We start from the raw sequence: 18,145 nt of genomic DNA on the forward strand, positions 1-18,145 counted from the left end.
TAAGTTGGTAAGTTGGTATTTCATATTGTACAGTGTACTAGAGGCTCCTGGGAAGGCTAAGCTGGCGAACCTAGCATATGATGAAGCTCTTTCAGACCGGCACGTAGGCACAACGCAAAACAACAGCAGTATGAAAACAAAAACATGCTCTCCGCGATCGCTTCCACGTTTCGCTCCTGCGTAAAACACGTTCTTTTTACCATTTGGCTCGCGGTCATCGTGTCTGAATCGGTAGGTAGGAGCTATGAGGTCACCCGCTTGAGCAAAAGGGTACTATATGCAATGCGGCACAGTATAGTTCCAGGCGCTTACTGCTGGTGCCATCTAGTGACAAGAAAAGTAACTTCATTGAGCGCAACAATTTTCCCTGGATATGGTAGCATCATATGGTAGTTCTAACGTCCTTCGATTCCTGCGCAACAGCTACAGTTCTGGCACAATCATTTTTGCGTGCGTGCAGTGAGTGCAGTCAGCAGTGAGTGTCTAAGCGGTTTTTTTATTTAATATTAGAGATCGATTGGAATTATTTGAGGTACTTTGAACTATTAGTGTCAAAAAATTGTTTCAAAGTCATTTTGTTTTAGAGCGTGACACTTTTGACGATTACCTGCCTAACATTAGAGATACAAATTCAAATTCAAAGAAATAAGCTTCAGGAAGGTATTGTGTGTTGTAAATATTTGGGTAGGTATTTCTGGTTGTGAATTATGATCGCCTCTAGCACACCAGGTTTAAACTTAAATACAAATGCAGCCATTTAGTGAGCAATAAATCAACAGAAAATCAATGAACTTGTTGAAACAGACTCTGAAGAATTACTTAGTCTTACCCGCTCAAAAATGATAAATGTCACTAAATCAGTGGCGGCGGAATAGGGGGTGCAGGGGGTGCAACTGCACCCCCATCGAAAAACATGGGGGTGCAAACATATCTTTTTGCACCCCCAAACTCCGCACAATGGGCCCGTCGCACCATCCAATATATTTTCTCTTGAAAACCAGTGATTGGGAAACGAACACTGATGTGGAATCATCCGGGATGTCCAATATGGCCAGGTGCGCCCCATGCTGTCTTTGGGGCCCCCACACCGGCTAGAAGTGTCCCGAGCCGCGTTTGGTACTCCACGTGGCATCTAAGGGCCCCCATGACGGTCTCAGAGGGCCCTTTTATGACGATCTCTGAGGGCTCCCACCTGACGGCTTTGTCCCCTGGGGCCCTACAACGGCCACTAAGGGCCCTCATGACGACCGCTGAGGGTCCCACAGAGACTCCAGGGCCCCAAGGAGACTCCAGGGGCCACGCTGACCTCTGAGGGCCCCTATGACGGCCTCTGAGGGCCCTTACGATGATTCTCTGAGGGCTCTCACGACGAACTCTGTCCCCTGGGGCCCTATAATGATCACTAAGGGCCCTCATGACGACTGCTGAGAGTCCCACAGGTTTCCAGGGGCCCCACTGGCCTCTGAGGGCCTCTACGACGGTCTCTGAGGGCCCTCGTGACGGCCCTATACCCAACTCAAGTCTGAGGGCCCATTTGGCTTCAGACGGCCCAGCGACGGCCTCTGAGGGCCCCAACCCAACCAGGCTGCAGGGGCTTTGCTGGCATCTGAGGGCTCTGCAACGGTCTATTGAGGGCCCTAACAACGATGGCCTCTAGCGGCCTTACCAAGGCCTCTGAGAGCCCTGCAAAGGTATCTGAGGGCCCATGAAAACCCTCAATATGGCCAAGGACCCTCATGACGACCTCTGATGATCCTCTCGAAGGCTTCTAAGGGTCCTCACAACAACTTCTGAGGACCCCAGGACGGTCCCTGAGGGGCTGAGGGCCCTGACGACGACCTCTCTGGGCCCTCACGATGGTCTCTAAGACCCAACACAAGCTCAAAAGGCCCACACTGCCGTCTGAGGGCCCCACGACGGCCTCTGAGGGCCTCAACGCAGGCAGGCTCCAGGGGCCATGCTGACCTCTGAGGGCCCTGTTGACGGCTTCTAAGGCCTAACGAAGGCTTCACGGGCCAACGCTGGCCTCTGAAGAACCTTACGACGTCCTCGGAGGGTCTCAACTCAACGCAGGCAGGTGCCAAGAGACATGCTGCCTGCTGGCCTCTGAGGGCCCCGCAGAGTTCAGATTCAGAGGATTCAACGACCTTTGTGGACCTTACGAAATACGAAGGTCTCCGAGAGCTCACGCAGGCTCCTGGAATTCCACACTGATTCTCAGGCCCCATGTCGGCTTGTTGAGGCACTTTATCTGCTCTTGGTGCCCCGTCGCCGGCCTCTGAGAGTCTCAATGTCGGAACTTATGGGGCCATGGGCCCACACCGGCTTTTATGGCCCCTACATCGACTCTTTGGACTCATGACCCATGAAATGTGGGTCTAAGCGGCTTCTAAGAATCCCCATGCTGGTTCTAGTAGCCGCCAGCCGAATATTTGAGGGCTCACACGCGAGCTCCTGGGACCCCGTACATACCCCAGGGGTCTACCTGCCTCTAAGACCCCACACATACTTGTGGGGCTCAAACGCTTGCCCCTGAAGGCCCCACTGAGACCCCTTTCCTCTATTCAGTCCTCCGAACCGGCTCTTTAGGCTAAACATCGGCTCCTGTGGCCTCCATCCCGGCTTTGGAGGGCCTCCATACAGGCTTTTTTTGGGTCCGATGCCGGTTTCTGAGAGCCCTCAAAAGACTTTCGAGCCTATACTGCCTTCTGAAGCCTTTCAGCAACTTTCAAGAGACCGACCCTGATCGGAGGGCTCATTCAGTCTGGGGAGTCATGTAGGTCTCTGGAGGAGTGGTCTCTGGTGGATGTGGTCGGTTTCCAAGGGGCTTCTAAACACGGTCTTCTTGGAACGGTCTCGTAGGGCCCTCAATGGTCCACTGCGGATCCAGCAAAGTGGTTTGAGACGCTGCGGGTGGTGGCTAGACTAGAAGATTAACTGATAAAAAACCAGCTGCATTTGCTTCTTTATGCTTTCATTATTTGAGACAGGTAGGTACACTGCAATTTCAAACCTTTTACAGAAGTTGTGTGTATGGGGATAGTTTTCCAAAATCTTCGTTTTTCACAAATCAATAACAATCACTAAAAAAAACTGAAGGGGGGCCCAAAACTTCCAGAGGGCCCCTTGAGAAAACTTTGCACCCCCATCCAAAATTACCTTCCGCCGCCACTGCACTAAATGTCATAAAAATTGAGCTCTACCGAAGATCTTTAGTGATTCCCACCACCGCAAATAAGATAAAATCATGGGTGACATTCTGTTTTCTTATTTTCACCTGACCTTGTGGCCGCAGGGCGCAGACACTTAAAGGGACACTCCCACCTTAACATTAGTTTTGAGTTGAGATAGCCAAATTGGTGGCCATGGCCTGCAAATACCGGTTTGGGCACTCACAACATCGAAAAATGCTTTAATTCGAAGATATGGAATTTCAAACTTGCAGTTTTCGGATTCTAAGGGGCTAATGCATTAGAATGCCCCCTTAGAATTTGTGACGTCAGCGGAGATCTAACGATTTTTAAATCTTAGACTAAAACCATCGTTAACACGTGGTGGTATACGCTGCTTTGCGCGCAACGTCTGCCGCACTTTAAGGCTGCCAAATTATTGCTTCCAAATAAAGTCGCTAGTAACAGGGGAGATCCCAAAAAGTAAACAAAAGTAAAAGCCTAATATCTTGAAAACCAGTGAATATTTTTCGGTGAAATTTGGTAGATATTCGTTTTCGCTCTTTCTGAACCAAGGGACATCACTTTCATGCCAATTCATTAACTTTTTTGAAGGTGGGAGGGTCCCTTTAAACATGAATTAGGTGGTATCTGTTGTCTAATTGTAATAGGTCCCTTTGTTATCTCCTGGAAAGTGGAAGTATTTGGCTTGTTTTAAAAGTGGAATAATCCCGTACCCATTTCATGTTACAATTATAATGGAACCACACTGATATTTGAAATGAAGTTTAATGTATGCATGTTTCTCACTCCAATTTTTTTGCAGATGACTCATGCCACACAATGAAAACATAAGAGCAGCCAAGCCCAAGGATACAGTTAAGTTATCCTAGATTCATCAAAATGAACAGATGCATTACAAAACATCTGGCTCTCCTGAGCCGAGAAAAGCTTTTAGCCGCAGCACCACAAGGCATGTCTGCCACCACCCTCACGCGTGCAGCATGGACATCAACTGGCTCCCGTCTGGCCACATCTCCGAGCTCCACCTTCTCCACGCAGCTGCGACAGCTGCACAGTCGTCTGAGCTCGGCTGCCTGCCGGGCGCGCCAGTTGTGTCGACCTGTCAGGGCTGGTGGCGGCCGGCGGGGAGTGCGGTGGCCGGCGCGCCTCTCTGACCGCACCAAGGAGCGCTGCGGGATCGCGCTGGCCGCCTCCTGGTTCACGATGCTCACAGTGCAGTCGGAGTGTGATGAGGTGGACTTTGATCTGCTGGTGAAGAACAAGCTCCTGAATCCCGATGAAGAGCAGACCGGGTGGGACCGGCTGGCCGCCATGTACACGCTCGAGTAAGTTAGGGCTGGCCTCGTGAGGGACTTGGTGCTTTGTGCTGATGACATTGTTCAATGTTTTTTGTTTTTGTTTTATTGCATATATAATATGAATAATTCGCTTTGCTTCATCATCGTGGAACACTTTCAGAAGAGTATCGTCAAATCAAATCATTGTGTCGTGTGGAGTTTACTTAACCGTACTCTTGACGTTTATTCCGTTTCCCGTCCATAGCTAGCCAGTAATTCTAGCTTGTCACTGTCAGTTACTAATCGTCATCCGTTTGGCCGGTGGTTTGTGAACATGGCTCACTCACGTTGCAACCCCGCTCCCATCAGTGAGATGGGCGGCCTAACCCCCGAGCTGGAGCTGGTGACCAACATCGCCACTGCCGGCCTCCTGATCGGCGGCTCGCTCGGAGCCATGCTGAACGGAAGGCTGGCCATCATCAAATTCGTCGAGCGGAACCAGGCGACGCCATTCGAGTCGCAGATTGTCGCCAAGGTATGTGGTGTGGTCGTGGTGTACAGGGAAGTTTGAAGGTCAGCTGGCAAAACAGATTGTATGGTTTAGATATCGAAATGTAAACACGAATTTTCAGTAGCATGCAAGGCGAAGTGCATTGAAAAATCAAAATTTGATTCCACAATTGAATTGAAAAAGATATTTCTGCATCATATCGAAGACCAGCGTGGGTTGATCAGACGCATTTGTGAAAGTTGGGTTTATTTTATCATGCGTGGAATATGTGTGGTATACCGTATATGAATGCGAACTGATCGTTGTACAGTATGAATGTATCCTTATCTCTACCACTATAACTAGTCTCATCTCTATCACTCTAAACTATTCCCATCTCACCTATCCCTCTGCCCAACAGAGAGCGCTGCAGGATCGTCTGACGTTAGGAATGGCTCGCGGCTTCTTCATTTTCGGATGGCGGACGGCCCTGTTCACATCGGCCTTCACGTGAGTACAGACTACAGATGCAGCTTCGACCGCTACACTTCGTCTAGCAGACATTGCACTTGTTTGTGAGGCTCGGGCACGTGGTACTGTCCCCAGTCATGCAGGAAGTGTAGAAGTGGAACATTTAGATACGATACTAAAAACATGGTTTAGATATTCTTTCGACGCCATTTCCTGTCTCCGTCTTTAACTGCCTTCTTTGTGAAGACACCTCGTCATTGAGGAAAAGTAAAATTTTCATTTTGACACAACTCTTACTTTATAAGCGGCGTCCATTGAACAACATCGCTCTACCTCCGATGCAGGCTCGTCTCCACGACGCTGATGGTGTACACGAACCAGATATCTGCGCTGCACTACTGCTGCGGAGGCGTGGTGGCCGGCGCGCTCTACAAGGCCAGCATGGGGCTGCGGGGCATGACCGCCGGCGCCGTGGCAGGTGAGGCTCACACCGCGCTCACGTGCAGGTCAACACATGAATGCATGCTTTGAACACATAGGGGTGTTATTTGAAAGCAAACGTCTCGATTCAAATCAATCATCGATATATCACTTGCCCTTTATCACACTGGTCTGCTTCAAAATCTGCCAGCTGTACAGTGTCAGAGGAGACGTCGAAGCGCAACACGTCTATCTATATTCGCAAATGGTCACCATTTCCTCCGTTTCACCATTACCTAACTTCTAATTATTTATCACCATGAACTTCACCTCTCTGTGCCCCGTTCCAGGCGGCATTCTGGGCCTGATCGGCGGCGGCGTGTTCTCGCTGACCTGCTATCTCACCGGCACCACGCTGCCGAAGCTGCGCTACCAGCAGTACCTCTGGAAACACCAACAGGAACTGTGAGTCGATTGGACCGAAATAAACCTCAATTTCAGTGTGTATTGGATACCAATGCTTTTAATAGTTTCTCAAATATATGGATCGGCCGATGAATATATGTAGGTGCTCTTCGGATACGTGTTTGTCAATGCAATGTCGAATGCAGACTTCCTTATAATTTAACGATAAAGTTTCTCATTTATATTGTTGAAGACTGTATCATGTGCACAGGCACTTGTAGATGTAGATGCAACACTGATGATATTTTTGAGTTGGTTTTATTATCGCAGACACCACAATGACTCGTGATTTACCATTCCAGACGGAACAAGGCTCGGGCGGAAAGAAAACGGGAGAAGAAACGTCTAGAAGCGGAAAAGAAACTAGAGCAAGAGAAGGCCGAACTGGCCCAGACCCAGCGTCAGGAGGCTGCGATGTTGTCCATGTCGAGCCCTAAACCCTCAGAGGAACGTGCAGTTAGACAGAACGATGCCGAGTCCGAGGTATCCGTGCCCGATTCCGTCAGCTCTGAAAGTGCAGAAGCGGGTCAGGATTCTACCAACTCTCATGAAGCTGTGCGGGATTCTAGCAGCTCTGAGGATAACCCCAGTGTCGATAACCAGCGAAGGACTGAGTCGGGTCTGGAGGCTGCCGTGGCGGCGGCCACAGCGGCTGTTGTCGGCCCTGAGACTCGAGATGGTGACGTGAAGAAGGCAACACAGGTTAGCTGACGGGGTGCTATTCAGTGAGACTGCTAGTGACGCATGGTGGTCAGGTGCAGTGCAATGCGCGCAGGTGCTGCTGTTGGCTATTGTATTTGCTAGTCTGCTTTCGTATTTGCTAGACTGCTTTCGTATTTGCTAGACAATGTGCATGTGTAATGATATGTTTATGTATGGTGGAAACAGCGTGCCTGAAACAATTGTGTCATATGATGGGCTGCATCTTCTTTCGCTAGCCCTTTCTTAATTGTTTGATGGTTAATAATGAACTTGTTGAGTCACTGTACCGTGGAATGGAAACCTTCATTTAGGCCAAATAACAATCGTTTAACGCGGAAGACTAGGTGAGACGATACATGAAAGGATATGCGTGGCCTGACGATAATAAACACATGATTAATTTGAAGACAATTGAAGAACTTAATATTAGGATAGGCTTACCTGAAATGGCCTGATATACCTTAGCCACCCTTCCCTATCGTTTCGTACTCAGGCTTGGGTGGTTTAATAGACTAGGTCCTAGAATTTGTCCGCGGTGAGGATTTGTAGAGTCATGTCCATGACGTCTGCTGAGGCGCCGCAACGACAGAGCCCGTCCCTTGGGATAGGCGACAGCCGACATGTCCCAACCTATTTGTTTTGCTTTGTAGGGATAGGACCTTTTGGTCTGACGAGACCTTCGGAGCGGAAGGATTATAGGAATTAGGGGAGACATTAGTCTGGGCGGCCACCCTGGTGCTCCACCGGGGCTGAGTCAACTTGGTGACTGGTGCGGCCAAACAGTCCCGCACAAGGTTACCCCATCGTACGTGAGTCTGCTCCAGAGGCAGCAACTACTCGCGTCGCAGAAAGGTGACCATTCCGCCCGGAATAGGGGGTTAGAGGCGTGGAGGAGAAGAATTTGATTGTCTTTGTTTGTTTGTTTTGTTGGGTTAGGCCCTTTCGGTCCAATGGGACCATTTCAGAGCCGGGAGGATGATAGGATATAGGGGGAGACATTGGTCTGGGCAGGCACCCTAGTGAGTCGCCGGGGCTGAGCCCGTCCAGAGGACAGGCCACCCAGCCCCAAGGCACTCACTGCACCCGGCTACGGGGTGCGCTCCCTCGGGAGCAGCGGTGCCGCTCCAAGGGAGCAGCCCGCATGAGATAAAGTTGCCTGTCCAGCCCGGAGGGGGGTTGCGGCGTGGAGGAGAAGGATTTCTGTATCCTGAGGATAGAAGCACGGAACGGTGTGATTTGATTGTCCTCTAAGGACGGAAAATATGGAACGGTGACCGGTGTCAAACTTACGTTACAAATACATTTTATAGCGCCATCTGGTTAGCCAGCCAGCCAGCCAAAGTTCCGCAGTCTGCCGCAGTGACCCATCGGCGCTAGCGTCGCCTTCCCTGCGCTCGGCGCCGGTGACCGTCCACTCCGGTCCCAGTGAGCCGCGGGGCCCGGCCGCGGAGGGTCCGAGGTGTTAGGGGTGTGTGTCGGTGCGCCTGGGATGTGCAGTGACTGACTGACCCGGAGCCATGACCGGCAGGGTGGTGTCGCGAGCGATGGTGACGGGGCGGCTGGTGCTGGCCGCCCTGGTGATGGTGATGGTGCTGTGGACACCAGCCGCGGCGTGTCCCAAGGATTGTGAGTGCAGCGCCTCGGTGGTGGACTGCTCGCATCGCGGACTGACGAGGGTGCCGTTCAACATACCCAGGAATACGCACAAAGTGTGAGTACCTTGACCCGGCCGGGGTCTGCCAGCGAGTGTATACCCGCTACAGGGACAGAATCTTGTCAACCACGGCGGAAATTTGATTAGCCGCCCAGTCTGATTTTTTTTTTCGCTGATGATCCTGGTCATTTTCACGGTTAGCGGGATAGTCCACATTTACGTCGATGAAACACGATTTGGACGACCACCCTAAGGCTTCGAAAGGAGCACCAAGTGGGTCGTTTCGCGGTCATAAAACCCCGAAGTGGAAATGTCTAGCAGAAGCCGTTTCTCGAATAGCGCTCAGTGCTTATGGTTTTCGATCATATCAGCCGACTTTCTTTTGAAAAATTACATGAAAAACAGGTTTGAAAGTCGTTGAGATATTCACACGTTCAAATCGCTTGCAAATGAGCAGAGATGACGCAACGTTATTTTTTAGTCTCAGGCGCTATTCACCATTCTTTATCATTGCCATAGACGAAGTTCGTAGGTAGAAGGAGCTGTTTGAACCATGTAATAATCACGGCTTAGCCTTGCCATTGGTCCCTAGTACACATAACTCGTGTGGTTTATCCTCTTATTCGTGAACATCATCTTTTAGTTGATCCCCTGAAGAGTAACGTCTAAAGCTCTTTACTAGCTTGGGATTCCTCAAAATACGTTGGGGTTTCCGAAAGCTGCCCGGTGTGGCTCACTGTCTGGGCGAAAGTCCGTCTTCCAGTGACACACCTCATGGGTCATCCCAGTACGTGACTTCAGCCGGGGACAGTCGTGTCCTTCCCGTGGAATTTATGGCGCCGTTTCATTCAGTGTCTATGAACACCGACTGAGGCGGTCAGCGTCCATGAATGAGGGCCTTCCGAATGGAGTTACTACCGGGGTGAGACCAGGGCGCGGCCATTGAGTAGGCCGCCACAAGCTGCTACTGCGTGTTGCGCTGACGTGCAACAATGTCTCGAATATCGCAACAAGACCGAATTCAAACGGAGACCTGTTGGACAAAGACACGCTCAGGTGAACTGTAAATTAGTTTCGGTGTTTCCCGAATAGATGAATGAATCACGTTTGCGAATGTTTAATAGTGATTACGCTGAAAGACCTTTGCAGCATCGACTCCGCCTGGCAACCATAGTTTTAACTTTTTGGCAGGTTTCACTTTCGCAATCCAATAATCCTGAAAGCAATTCTCGCTCTAACTCATCAATATAAACCGATATACAGATAAGAGAGAGCTTCGAAGTAAGGCTCCATGACATGACCCACGGGCGCAGCATTCCATTCAAGCTGGCGCTGCATGGCGACGAGTAACGCATGCCAATGCATTTATGCGATCGCAAATCACTTGGGAGACGTCAAATGTCAAATCATCCTCCATTGATACGTCCATTGGACGAGGATTAAGTCGAAACTGTCGAAACTTTTAATAGGCTTCGAGCCGAGTTCTCCGCAATTTGCACAAGAATCGCTACCGCCTACAAGATTAGGAGCGATACTGGCTGCCAATGTCCGTATGCATGCTTGCAAATTGACTGTTAATCTCTGATCGTGTTCTGCGGCCGTGTGCGATCTTGCGATCATGCAGGCGTCTTTGAATCCAATTGTGCTACGGCTGGTCCGTCTTATAAACATGGCTTATTGCGACTTAAACTTAACAATGCCATCCGAAGACAGTGTCAGCTTTTGTTGTTGATGCATTGTTTTCGGAGCATTAAAACAAGAAATGCGCAATATTGGCGCCAGTGTCTGTGCTTTCTATTCCGTTTTAAAGGTCCAGGAAATAGTTAAATCTTTCAAGATTACTCTCTTTCCGTATCGCACCAATGACAGGAACCATCGTCGAACCAGACAAATGCATTGCCAACTTTCTCGCAAGAACTTCTGCACTTCTGCAAAGCGGAGACCTCGTGTACGATATCTCGCACGAGGCGAAGTCTTATCTCGGCGGTTGTGGTTGTGTGGGCGGCTCAAACTGGCACGTCCATCGTCCGGTAGAGGTCTTTGGGCTCTGCAATTAGTTTTATGTCGTCGATCTGTCCTCTTAATCGCCTTCGGTTTCGGTAATCCCAAGGCGGCTTCTGCAACTATCGGAGGTAGATGTGTAGTGTTAGCTCATTTACTGCCGCATTTCGATTTGAGATTATCTGAAAGTGTGAGAAATAAAATGCATTTTTCCCAGGTAACGACTTCATTATCTCGCTATAATCTGTTGAATTTAAGTCGGTTAGGAGCTATACTGTAGCAATTAAGCGTTAAACGCTGCCTCCACTTTCTAACATTGCTGCTATCAGTTTAAACATTTCTCTTGGTTAACATTGCTACTTCCATTTTTATTCGTGCTGAATGTCTAACCGCTTATAAGCGACCGGCTTCATTTCTGCTGGGACCGACTTTCGGTATGCATAAAATATTTTATGTTGATGTCTTGTTACTGACTGCTGTGAATTAAACCCATACAATTGCAGGCCGTCCAGTTTTATTTCTCTACTATCACACCTGAAGATAGTACTTTTTGACATTAAACCGAGCATGACTGATGTGTTACTGAAAATGTTCCATTACATAAGCATTCAGCCTCTGTGTGTCTCTGTACCGGATTAGGCATAAACCCCAGCGCTAAACGTTTCTTTCCATTCATCCCCACGCAAAAGGGCCGCCTCTGAAGTTTCACCGTCGTGCTGTTCAATGAATGGCCAATGTAAACACACTGACTCCCACGGGACAAACACTTAACGTCTCCGGCAAACTCGCACGCACACTCACGCACTCCACCTACGCGCCACTGCGATTCCCACGGACGTCGTTAGCACACATTTCTCTGCGGTGGTTTCGTAACGTGAGAGACGGCTAGCACGTGGCTGGTTGGCGGTTGATGTTGGATATCTCTTGGACTTTTTTTAGGGGACTTTGGTTTTCGGTCTTAGATATTTAACTTTGCATCCTCGCGGCACACGTTTGGTTTCAGACAGGCGCTCTGGATCTGGATGTTGTTCGCTAACGCGCATCCCGTGCTGCCGTTTCGAGACGGGTATTTCCGTCGCCGTTTTATCTCCAGGCTGAGTCGGCACGGGACGAAGGTGACATGTTTACCAATGCACCCGTGTTGAGCCGTGTTTGTTTAGTCACGGTGCAGTTTCGTCACGTGCTCTTGTCGCAATAGTTCCTCGTGGCTGTTTCTTCTCGGGATGCTATCGGTGGCAAGGCACCGCCGTTCGATTCGACGTAACCCGGGAGCCGGACCTTCCTAACCTTGTTCGAGTCCGGCCCTTGATGTATGCTCGAGTTCAGCGAAAGCCGACGCGACGGCGGAAGGGCAATACACATGTTCTTGAACCAACAATAAGTTGTGGTTGTGGGCTCAGTCACGGTTAGTTAGCTGGGCGCTAGTCTCAAGCAGCGGCGCAGCAGGTTGGACGGTACCGCGACTGCGTTGAGAGGCTGCTCGTGATCAGACTAGTGATGCCAGGCTGCCAGCTTCAGAAACTAAGAGTCTCCTGTCCCGAAGTCCAATATTGGCCGCGTTATCTTGGGACAACTTTCTGACATGGCAGAGGCAGACGGTTATTTCATTGTGGTGTTTCACAAAACAGCATCCGCTTCCCACTGATTCGATACTAGTTCGATTTAACATTAGCAGGTATATGTAGGGGAGAGTGGGGCACATTCGTGCATGGGGCACATTCGTTTTCAGCAGTTTATGGGAACACGAGTGACTGCACGAGCTCAAGGTAAATTATGGAAATGTGTCTATCATTGCCGCCCTTCGTTCACCGTAGAAGTACGTGCAACACTACAACACTGTACCTGCTGTCATGCTTGATAAAAAAACGCAAATTTGTAATATTCGTGAGCTTTCCAAACTTTTCTCATATCATCCATTTTCGTGATCCTGACTCGGAAATGTGGTTCAGCTTTTCAAAATTGGGGGCGAAGGTGCTCACTCTATTCACGGAACTGCTGCAAACTTGTTTGTTGACAAAGTGTCATTTTTTCAACAAGAAATTTTGAAATATATTACAAATAACGTTGTGGGGCAGGTTCGTGTACGCACTGCCTGGGGGCACATTCGTGCATATTTTTTTTAGTTTTTGCTATTTATGACTTTATCTATAGTAGGTTTCACTAATGACGCTCGCCTGACTCAGTCTCGGCTGCTTGCGACGTCGTGACGAGTAATTCACGCGAACTTGGCGAGGTCACGGAGGCCGGCAGTTGGCACATTCTTGTTGGCCAGCCCATTCTTTCTACATATGTTGTGCAATGCATTCTTGTCGAAAGGAATCAAGTGAAATGACCCCCTGCCAATTTCCTTTGATAAATTTCTGGTAATGCCCGGTAATTTCTAGAACTTTGCAGGGTGCACGGAAGTGCCCCACCCCTTGCACGAATGTGCCCCATAGGTGGGGCAGTTTCGTGCAAACGTTCAGAGTTATTAAAAGTCATTTTTTCTAATAGAAGCAATAATTTTAGAGGATAACTTTTAAAGAGGAAAAATATCTGCAATAGTTCCTTTCCATACCACAATCAACAATTTTGCCGTTGCACTAACCAAAGAACAGATATATGGATTTATCCATTTTTTGCACGAATGTGCCCCACTCTCCCCTACCCTCCGAAGAAGCTCATGTTCAAGCATTAATTGAAAGGTAATTTTCCAACCCACCGTATTCACGTTCTGACATAAAATTGGACAACCTTACCTCCAATTTCGCTTGATTATTGCACTACAAGCTGAATCCTTCCTGCGTTGATCGATCTGAAAGTCCCGCGGGCCGGGCCGTGCCGGTGCTGGTGCCAGCAGCCGGAGGTGCCCAGGTGCTCGAGTGCTGATCGGATCGGCTCGCTGCAGACGACCGGCGTGCATTGTCTGCGGGCCGCGGGCTGGCGGCGGGCCAGAGTCAGACACCTGTGTTCGGGCTGCTCCGGTTACCGATCGACTCATGACCGGCGTCCTGCCGTCTGCCGTGGCCGAGTGTAGTCGGGCGTAGATTCTGTGGTCTGTCGTAGTCTGCTGAAGCCTGGCTCAATCTGTTCGTTGTCTCTTTGCAGTCTGCCGAAGGACATATGTCCTAGCCTATCGCAGTCTGACGTAGTTTGGTGCCTCTCCTGTCCGGCTGGCCTGCTCCGCCGTCGGCATTGATTCAGTCTGCTAGACAAATAAAAAATACCGTAATTTTATGTTCATGCACGTTGTCGTGTTATCCTCTTGTAGGTTTACATGACAGGCACGAGACAGAGATAGGATAAAACTGATCGAGAATGATGTGACATTATCGTGACGTTTCATGACGTGCTGTGACGTCCTGTGACATGCTTGTCGTCCCGTGATGTTTCGTGTTTTCCCGTGACGTTTCGTGAGTCGTGACGCCTGGCGGTGACGTTTTATTCCGTGAGTGCCGTGCCGTGCCACTGGCGAACGGTGGCGGCCTTGACGCCGTGTCATCGCACAGGTGCTGGAGTCATGTCGGACCGTGTCCAGGTGTCAGTGGACTGCGACTGTCATTCGTGTGCCGTTCGCGGTAATTGGGGGTTTACTGTGGACAAGGACAGTCATTGTGGGTTGAGTGGTTACACTAGTTGATCGTGCAGTCTTAAGTACCAAGCATCAGTGTCGTCTATTTTTGTTGAGATACCGATCGAGCATTCTTTACGATTGTTTTCCTACATATTTCCATGAAGGATGCAATTGGCTGTCCAAAGGAATTGCATAATTCGCTGTTTCGTGCCATTCTTTTTTAAGATTTGTCATCTCCCTTTCAAAGAAATTTACCACGCTGGAGCAACTGGGCTAGCAATAAACCTTTTTCTGCCTCTTCAGTTTCATATCCTGGTTTCAATGCTCATATATTTTACCAAACATCTCATCTGATAGGCCATCGCTCTCGGCGCGAAATATTGGCTTGTAGCATGGGAAATCTGTTGGCTGACAATGAAACCCCCAGCAGAACTATAAATACATCGGGGCACCTAAACCACAGCGAAACCCCTCTCCAACACCTCACTCAGATGATCCTGTCGTCAGTGCCCCCGTGCGAAACTGAAAACCCTTCAGCCGACCATCGGTTGCTACCGGAGCGCCTCTCGCGAAGGTGCAGCGGCTAGAATGAAGTGACGTCGCTACAAGCACGCTGTAAGTGCTCCATTCAGCATTGGCTGCCATTGAACGGAAGGCGTGCACGTTCAACAGCTAGATAATCATTCTTTGCAAGCCAGCTTAAGAGTTTGAGTTTGCAGCAGCGCCATTCGTCTGCGTAGCATGAGATGTCCCTGTTTAAGACCGGAGGGAGACGAGAGGAGACGAGACGGGACGAACACACGAGATGGAGACGAGACGGAGACGAGATTAGAGACATGACGGAGGCGAAAATTTGAGGGAAATAATTTGCCCTTCGAACAAAAATGTCAAAGACGGTTAGACAATCCTAAAATCGACCACATCATATCATTTCCAATACGCTTTTCCACGTCGTGCTCAGATCGTTGGTTGTCTTAAAGGAAAAGGGCCACCTTTAACATGGGGATTGAAACTGAGATAGCCATCTTGTAGCCCGTGTCCGAAAACCTCTCTGTCTACCTCCTTACGGCCGATTTCGGCCTCCATTCGTAGTTATCGGCAATTTTAAAAGAAAATATGCCAGGAATGCGTTCTTATCCCAGGAATGCGTTCTTATCCGACAATACAGCCACCCGCGGCGAGGCTTTGGTTTTTAACCAATCAGCTTGCAGCAGTACTGATCAGGCACGGATCCCTGTACTAGCGAGCAGACCACGAGCAGTTGCGTTATTTTTCGTTGTCTGTTCTGGCAATCGGCCGGCGGATGAACATCCGCAATCGAATCTTGAAATCCGTCGCGCTGATTGGTGATAAGTTTCATGAGCTACTTTCATGAGGTCTATGAAAGTAAACCTATGCTATGCCCTGAACAGATGACATCTCGTTTGGTAGCCAATTGCTAAAATGCATTTTTATCTTACGCAAGGCAGTATACCATATTTTATACCGTGGCTCTGATCCGAAATCAGGGCATTTTTGTTCGAACAAATACCTATAATAACGATGAAGAAGTGCGTGATCCGCGGAGCAAACGACCTACGTCGGGTCGGGACTGATATGCGTGTGACTGTGCACAAGTAAGTAGGTACCTAGGTACCTAGGTAGGTACCTAAATTCTTATTTATTGCAATGGCTCTTCTATTACTTTTGTTTTCACAGAACTCTCCCCTGGATTAGCAAACCCTTTTGAACTGTTCAGGCTTTCACAACTGAAATGCCAGACTGGATAAAAAAACGCAAGTTATGCCGAATATGCCATGCGAAGTGGCGTGATTGCGGCGTTGCCCCGAAAATTTCATCGCACATCCAGCATAATTTTGCATGCGTCAAATTCAGCGCATGGTGGCAGCTGAATTTTTAGGCGCAGGGTGACCGCATGGCGCATAATGTTTATGCAAATGGCTGTCACCGAATTTTTTGACACGCTGTGGTCAATCTAGCAGCAGACTTGCCCTGCGGGCGCTGGCAGGTCTGAAGGGAGTCGAAACTTCCGGCCTGGGCCTTGTTTCACCTTAAGATTCTACAGTGTGCCACACAAATTGTGGTATTGGGTTTTCATGGGAACATTAACTAATTCAGACGCTCAGAAAGGGAAGAGCGTCTGACTCCGAGGCCCCGGAACGATCTGTCTGGTTGATATAGCCTTGGTCGGTAGATATGCACATGTGCTTTATGTAAAAGTGGCTTAATTTTGGTGCAAACAGGCACCCAACTTTCAGTGGAAATCATGCACTGGAATTTCAGCTCAAAATTGCTTGCTTCAAATTTTGGCGCATGAGGGGCTCACGGGCATCCGGCGTAGTGTATGGATGTTTTCCAGTCTGGCTGAAAGGCAGAACTCAGACACATTTATCCAGCCCTTCAAATCCCATTTCCTGGTTGTGGTGACACCTACCTTTCCATGGGGGTTTGGTTCATCTCTTGTCTACACAGTTTTCTTTCACTTATGTGCTGACAAGAAAAGGAAACTCACCAGAGCCCAGTTTCACCAAGTGCGGTAAACTCAATTTGGGGTAAACTACCAAACTACCCCACTACTTAACTACAAAAACTACCCCAAAATTAAGTTAACCGCACTTGGTGAAACTGGGCTCAGTGGAGCTATTCAGCTTAATACACAGAGTATGTGTTGCATGGACTAAGCATGTGTTGACCCTTTTTTACTTTTAGGTTCCCGCTAAAAAAAGAAGTACAGAGAAAAGTGGATGAGGGTGTGTGGCATGACCAATGAGCCAAGACCACATGACCACTTAAACTTAACAAGAAGTGCGCACCATGATAAGCACAGTCAAAAACGTTTGCGTCTAAAGAACAGTGCTGTGCCGGATCAGAATGTAAGTTATTTTTTAAAAGTGATAAAAATGCCTGCAAAGTTATCAAAAGACTTTGAATATTGTTTTTGTAACACTTCACTCTAAAGTTATTCCTAGTACCAGACATTACAGCTTTAGTGCAGAGTCTTTATTTGTGATATTTTTAGCCAAAAATTATTACTAGTACCGAGCCCTTACAGCTTTACAGCCCTGGTACCTTGCCCTTATTTTTTATATTTTTTAGCCATTTCAACCTAACCGAATATCTGTATGTTTGTATGTTATTGTTTTGATCTGTATTTTATGCTACCTCCCTATAGGTAAGTTTTATTAAAACATGTGGTAACGGTGTGCTGATTTTTTACAGATTCCGTATACGCCTTGGGTTGCTGTCGCTGCTCGGTCACCCACAGATGAAAGTGATCAAGAAATGGACATCACTCAGGTAAGATTCAAGCGTCCTTTATTTTACACATAATACAGTAAGCAGTAGCACCCTAACCGCAACATATGGGAATGCATTGCCTGGTGGGTGCCTACTGCCTACCTGTATGCCAAGTTTCAGCTAAATCGCCCCAGTAATTACAGAGTTATTGAAATGGGAACAAATTCGGCACCTCTTCTTTTTGCATTTTGCACGTGCAGTGGGGGTCACTCACATAGATCAAGAGCATCCGACCTTTGGTTGAAGGGGTGCAGCTACCCTACAAAATTTACCGCAAGACCGCCCAAGCGGCTGCTGAGATGAGCCTCTCAAAATCACTTCTTTTGCAACTTTTGACAAATAACACCCTTGACTTTTCACGTGGCACATGCCACGACGGTCCCTGTAATGTATCAAGAGTAGTCAATTACGGGGTAGAGGGAATAGGGCTAGCCAACAAAAAAAAAGACCGCAGGCCAATCGGTCCAGCGGTTGCTGAGATATGAGCCTCTCAAAAGCGTTACAGGCCGGGCCGGGTCGGGCCGCTCATACTGAGCTTTTTCCGTGATATTGAAAAGACTTCGCTTTGCTCGCTCGCTCGTAATTAACAATTCATGGTTGACTATATGGATTAAGCTAAGT

The 18,145-nt window shown here is 48.7% G+C and overlaps 2 protein-coding genes across 5 annotated transcripts in view; both read left to right on the forward strand.

The window, feature by feature from the left end:
- Positions 1–436: 436 nt before the first annotated feature.
- LOC122373292 (complex I assembly factor TIMMDC1, mitochondrial-like) lies at positions 437–7,430 on the forward strand. Of its 4 annotated transcripts, XM_043351224.1 has the most exons (8): positions 517–532; positions 622–684; positions 3,997–4,519; positions 4,841–5,006; positions 5,383–5,471; positions 5,777–5,910; positions 6,203–6,317; positions 6,620–7,430. In XM_043351224.1, the coding sequence occupies exons 3-8, from the start codon at positions 4,074–4,076 to the stop codon at positions 7,026–7,028; spliced, it is 1,359 nt and encodes a 452-aa protein (XP_043207159.1). In that variant the 5' UTR covers positions 517–532; positions 622–684; positions 3,997–4,073; the 3' UTR covers positions 7,029–7,430. The 4 variants fall into 4 exon arrangements, with proteins under 4 accessions (XP_043207175.1, XP_043207183.1, XP_043207159.1 ...); XM_043351240.1 differs by lacking the exons at positions 517–532; positions 622–684 and adding an exon at positions 437–475; XM_043351248.1 differs by lacking the exon at positions 622–684 and having other exon boundaries at positions 442–532.
- A 1,011-nt stretch (positions 7,431–8,441) lies between these two features.
- LOC122373283 (protein slit-like) overlaps positions 8,442–18,145 on the forward strand; it is a 102,153-nt gene continuing 92,449 nt past the window's right edge. The window contains exon 1 of the mRNA XM_043351203.1: positions 8,442–8,730. Within this exon, the coding sequence (XP_043207138.1) occupies positions 8,537–8,730 (194 nt within the window). The 5' untranslated portion in view covers positions 8,442–8,536. The remainder of the gene's footprint in view (positions 8,731–18,145) is intronic.

This window comes from Amphibalanus amphitrite, unplaced genomic scaffold (assembly GCF_019059575.1).
Source record: "Amphibalanus amphitrite isolate SeventyFive unplaced genomic scaffold, NRLGWU_Aamphi_draft 000038F_arrow, whole genome shotgun sequence".
NCBI lineage: Eukaryota > Metazoa > Arthropoda > Thecostraca > Balanomorpha > Balanidae > Amphibalanus > Amphibalanus amphitrite.

Coding starts and splice junctions, on each gene's coding strand:
- LOC122373292 (XM_043351240.1), top strand. CDS start 4,074: ATGAACAGATGCATTACAAAACATCTGGCTCTCCTGAGCCGAGAAAAG. Junction 4,520..4,840: donor GCCGCCATGTACACGCTCGA/GTAAGTTAGGGC, acceptor CGCTCCCATCAG/TGAGATGGGCGGCCTAACCC. Junction 5,472..5,776: donor CTGTTCACATCGGCCTTCAC/GTGAGTACAGAC, acceptor CCTCCGATGCAG/GCTCGTCTCCACGACGCTGA.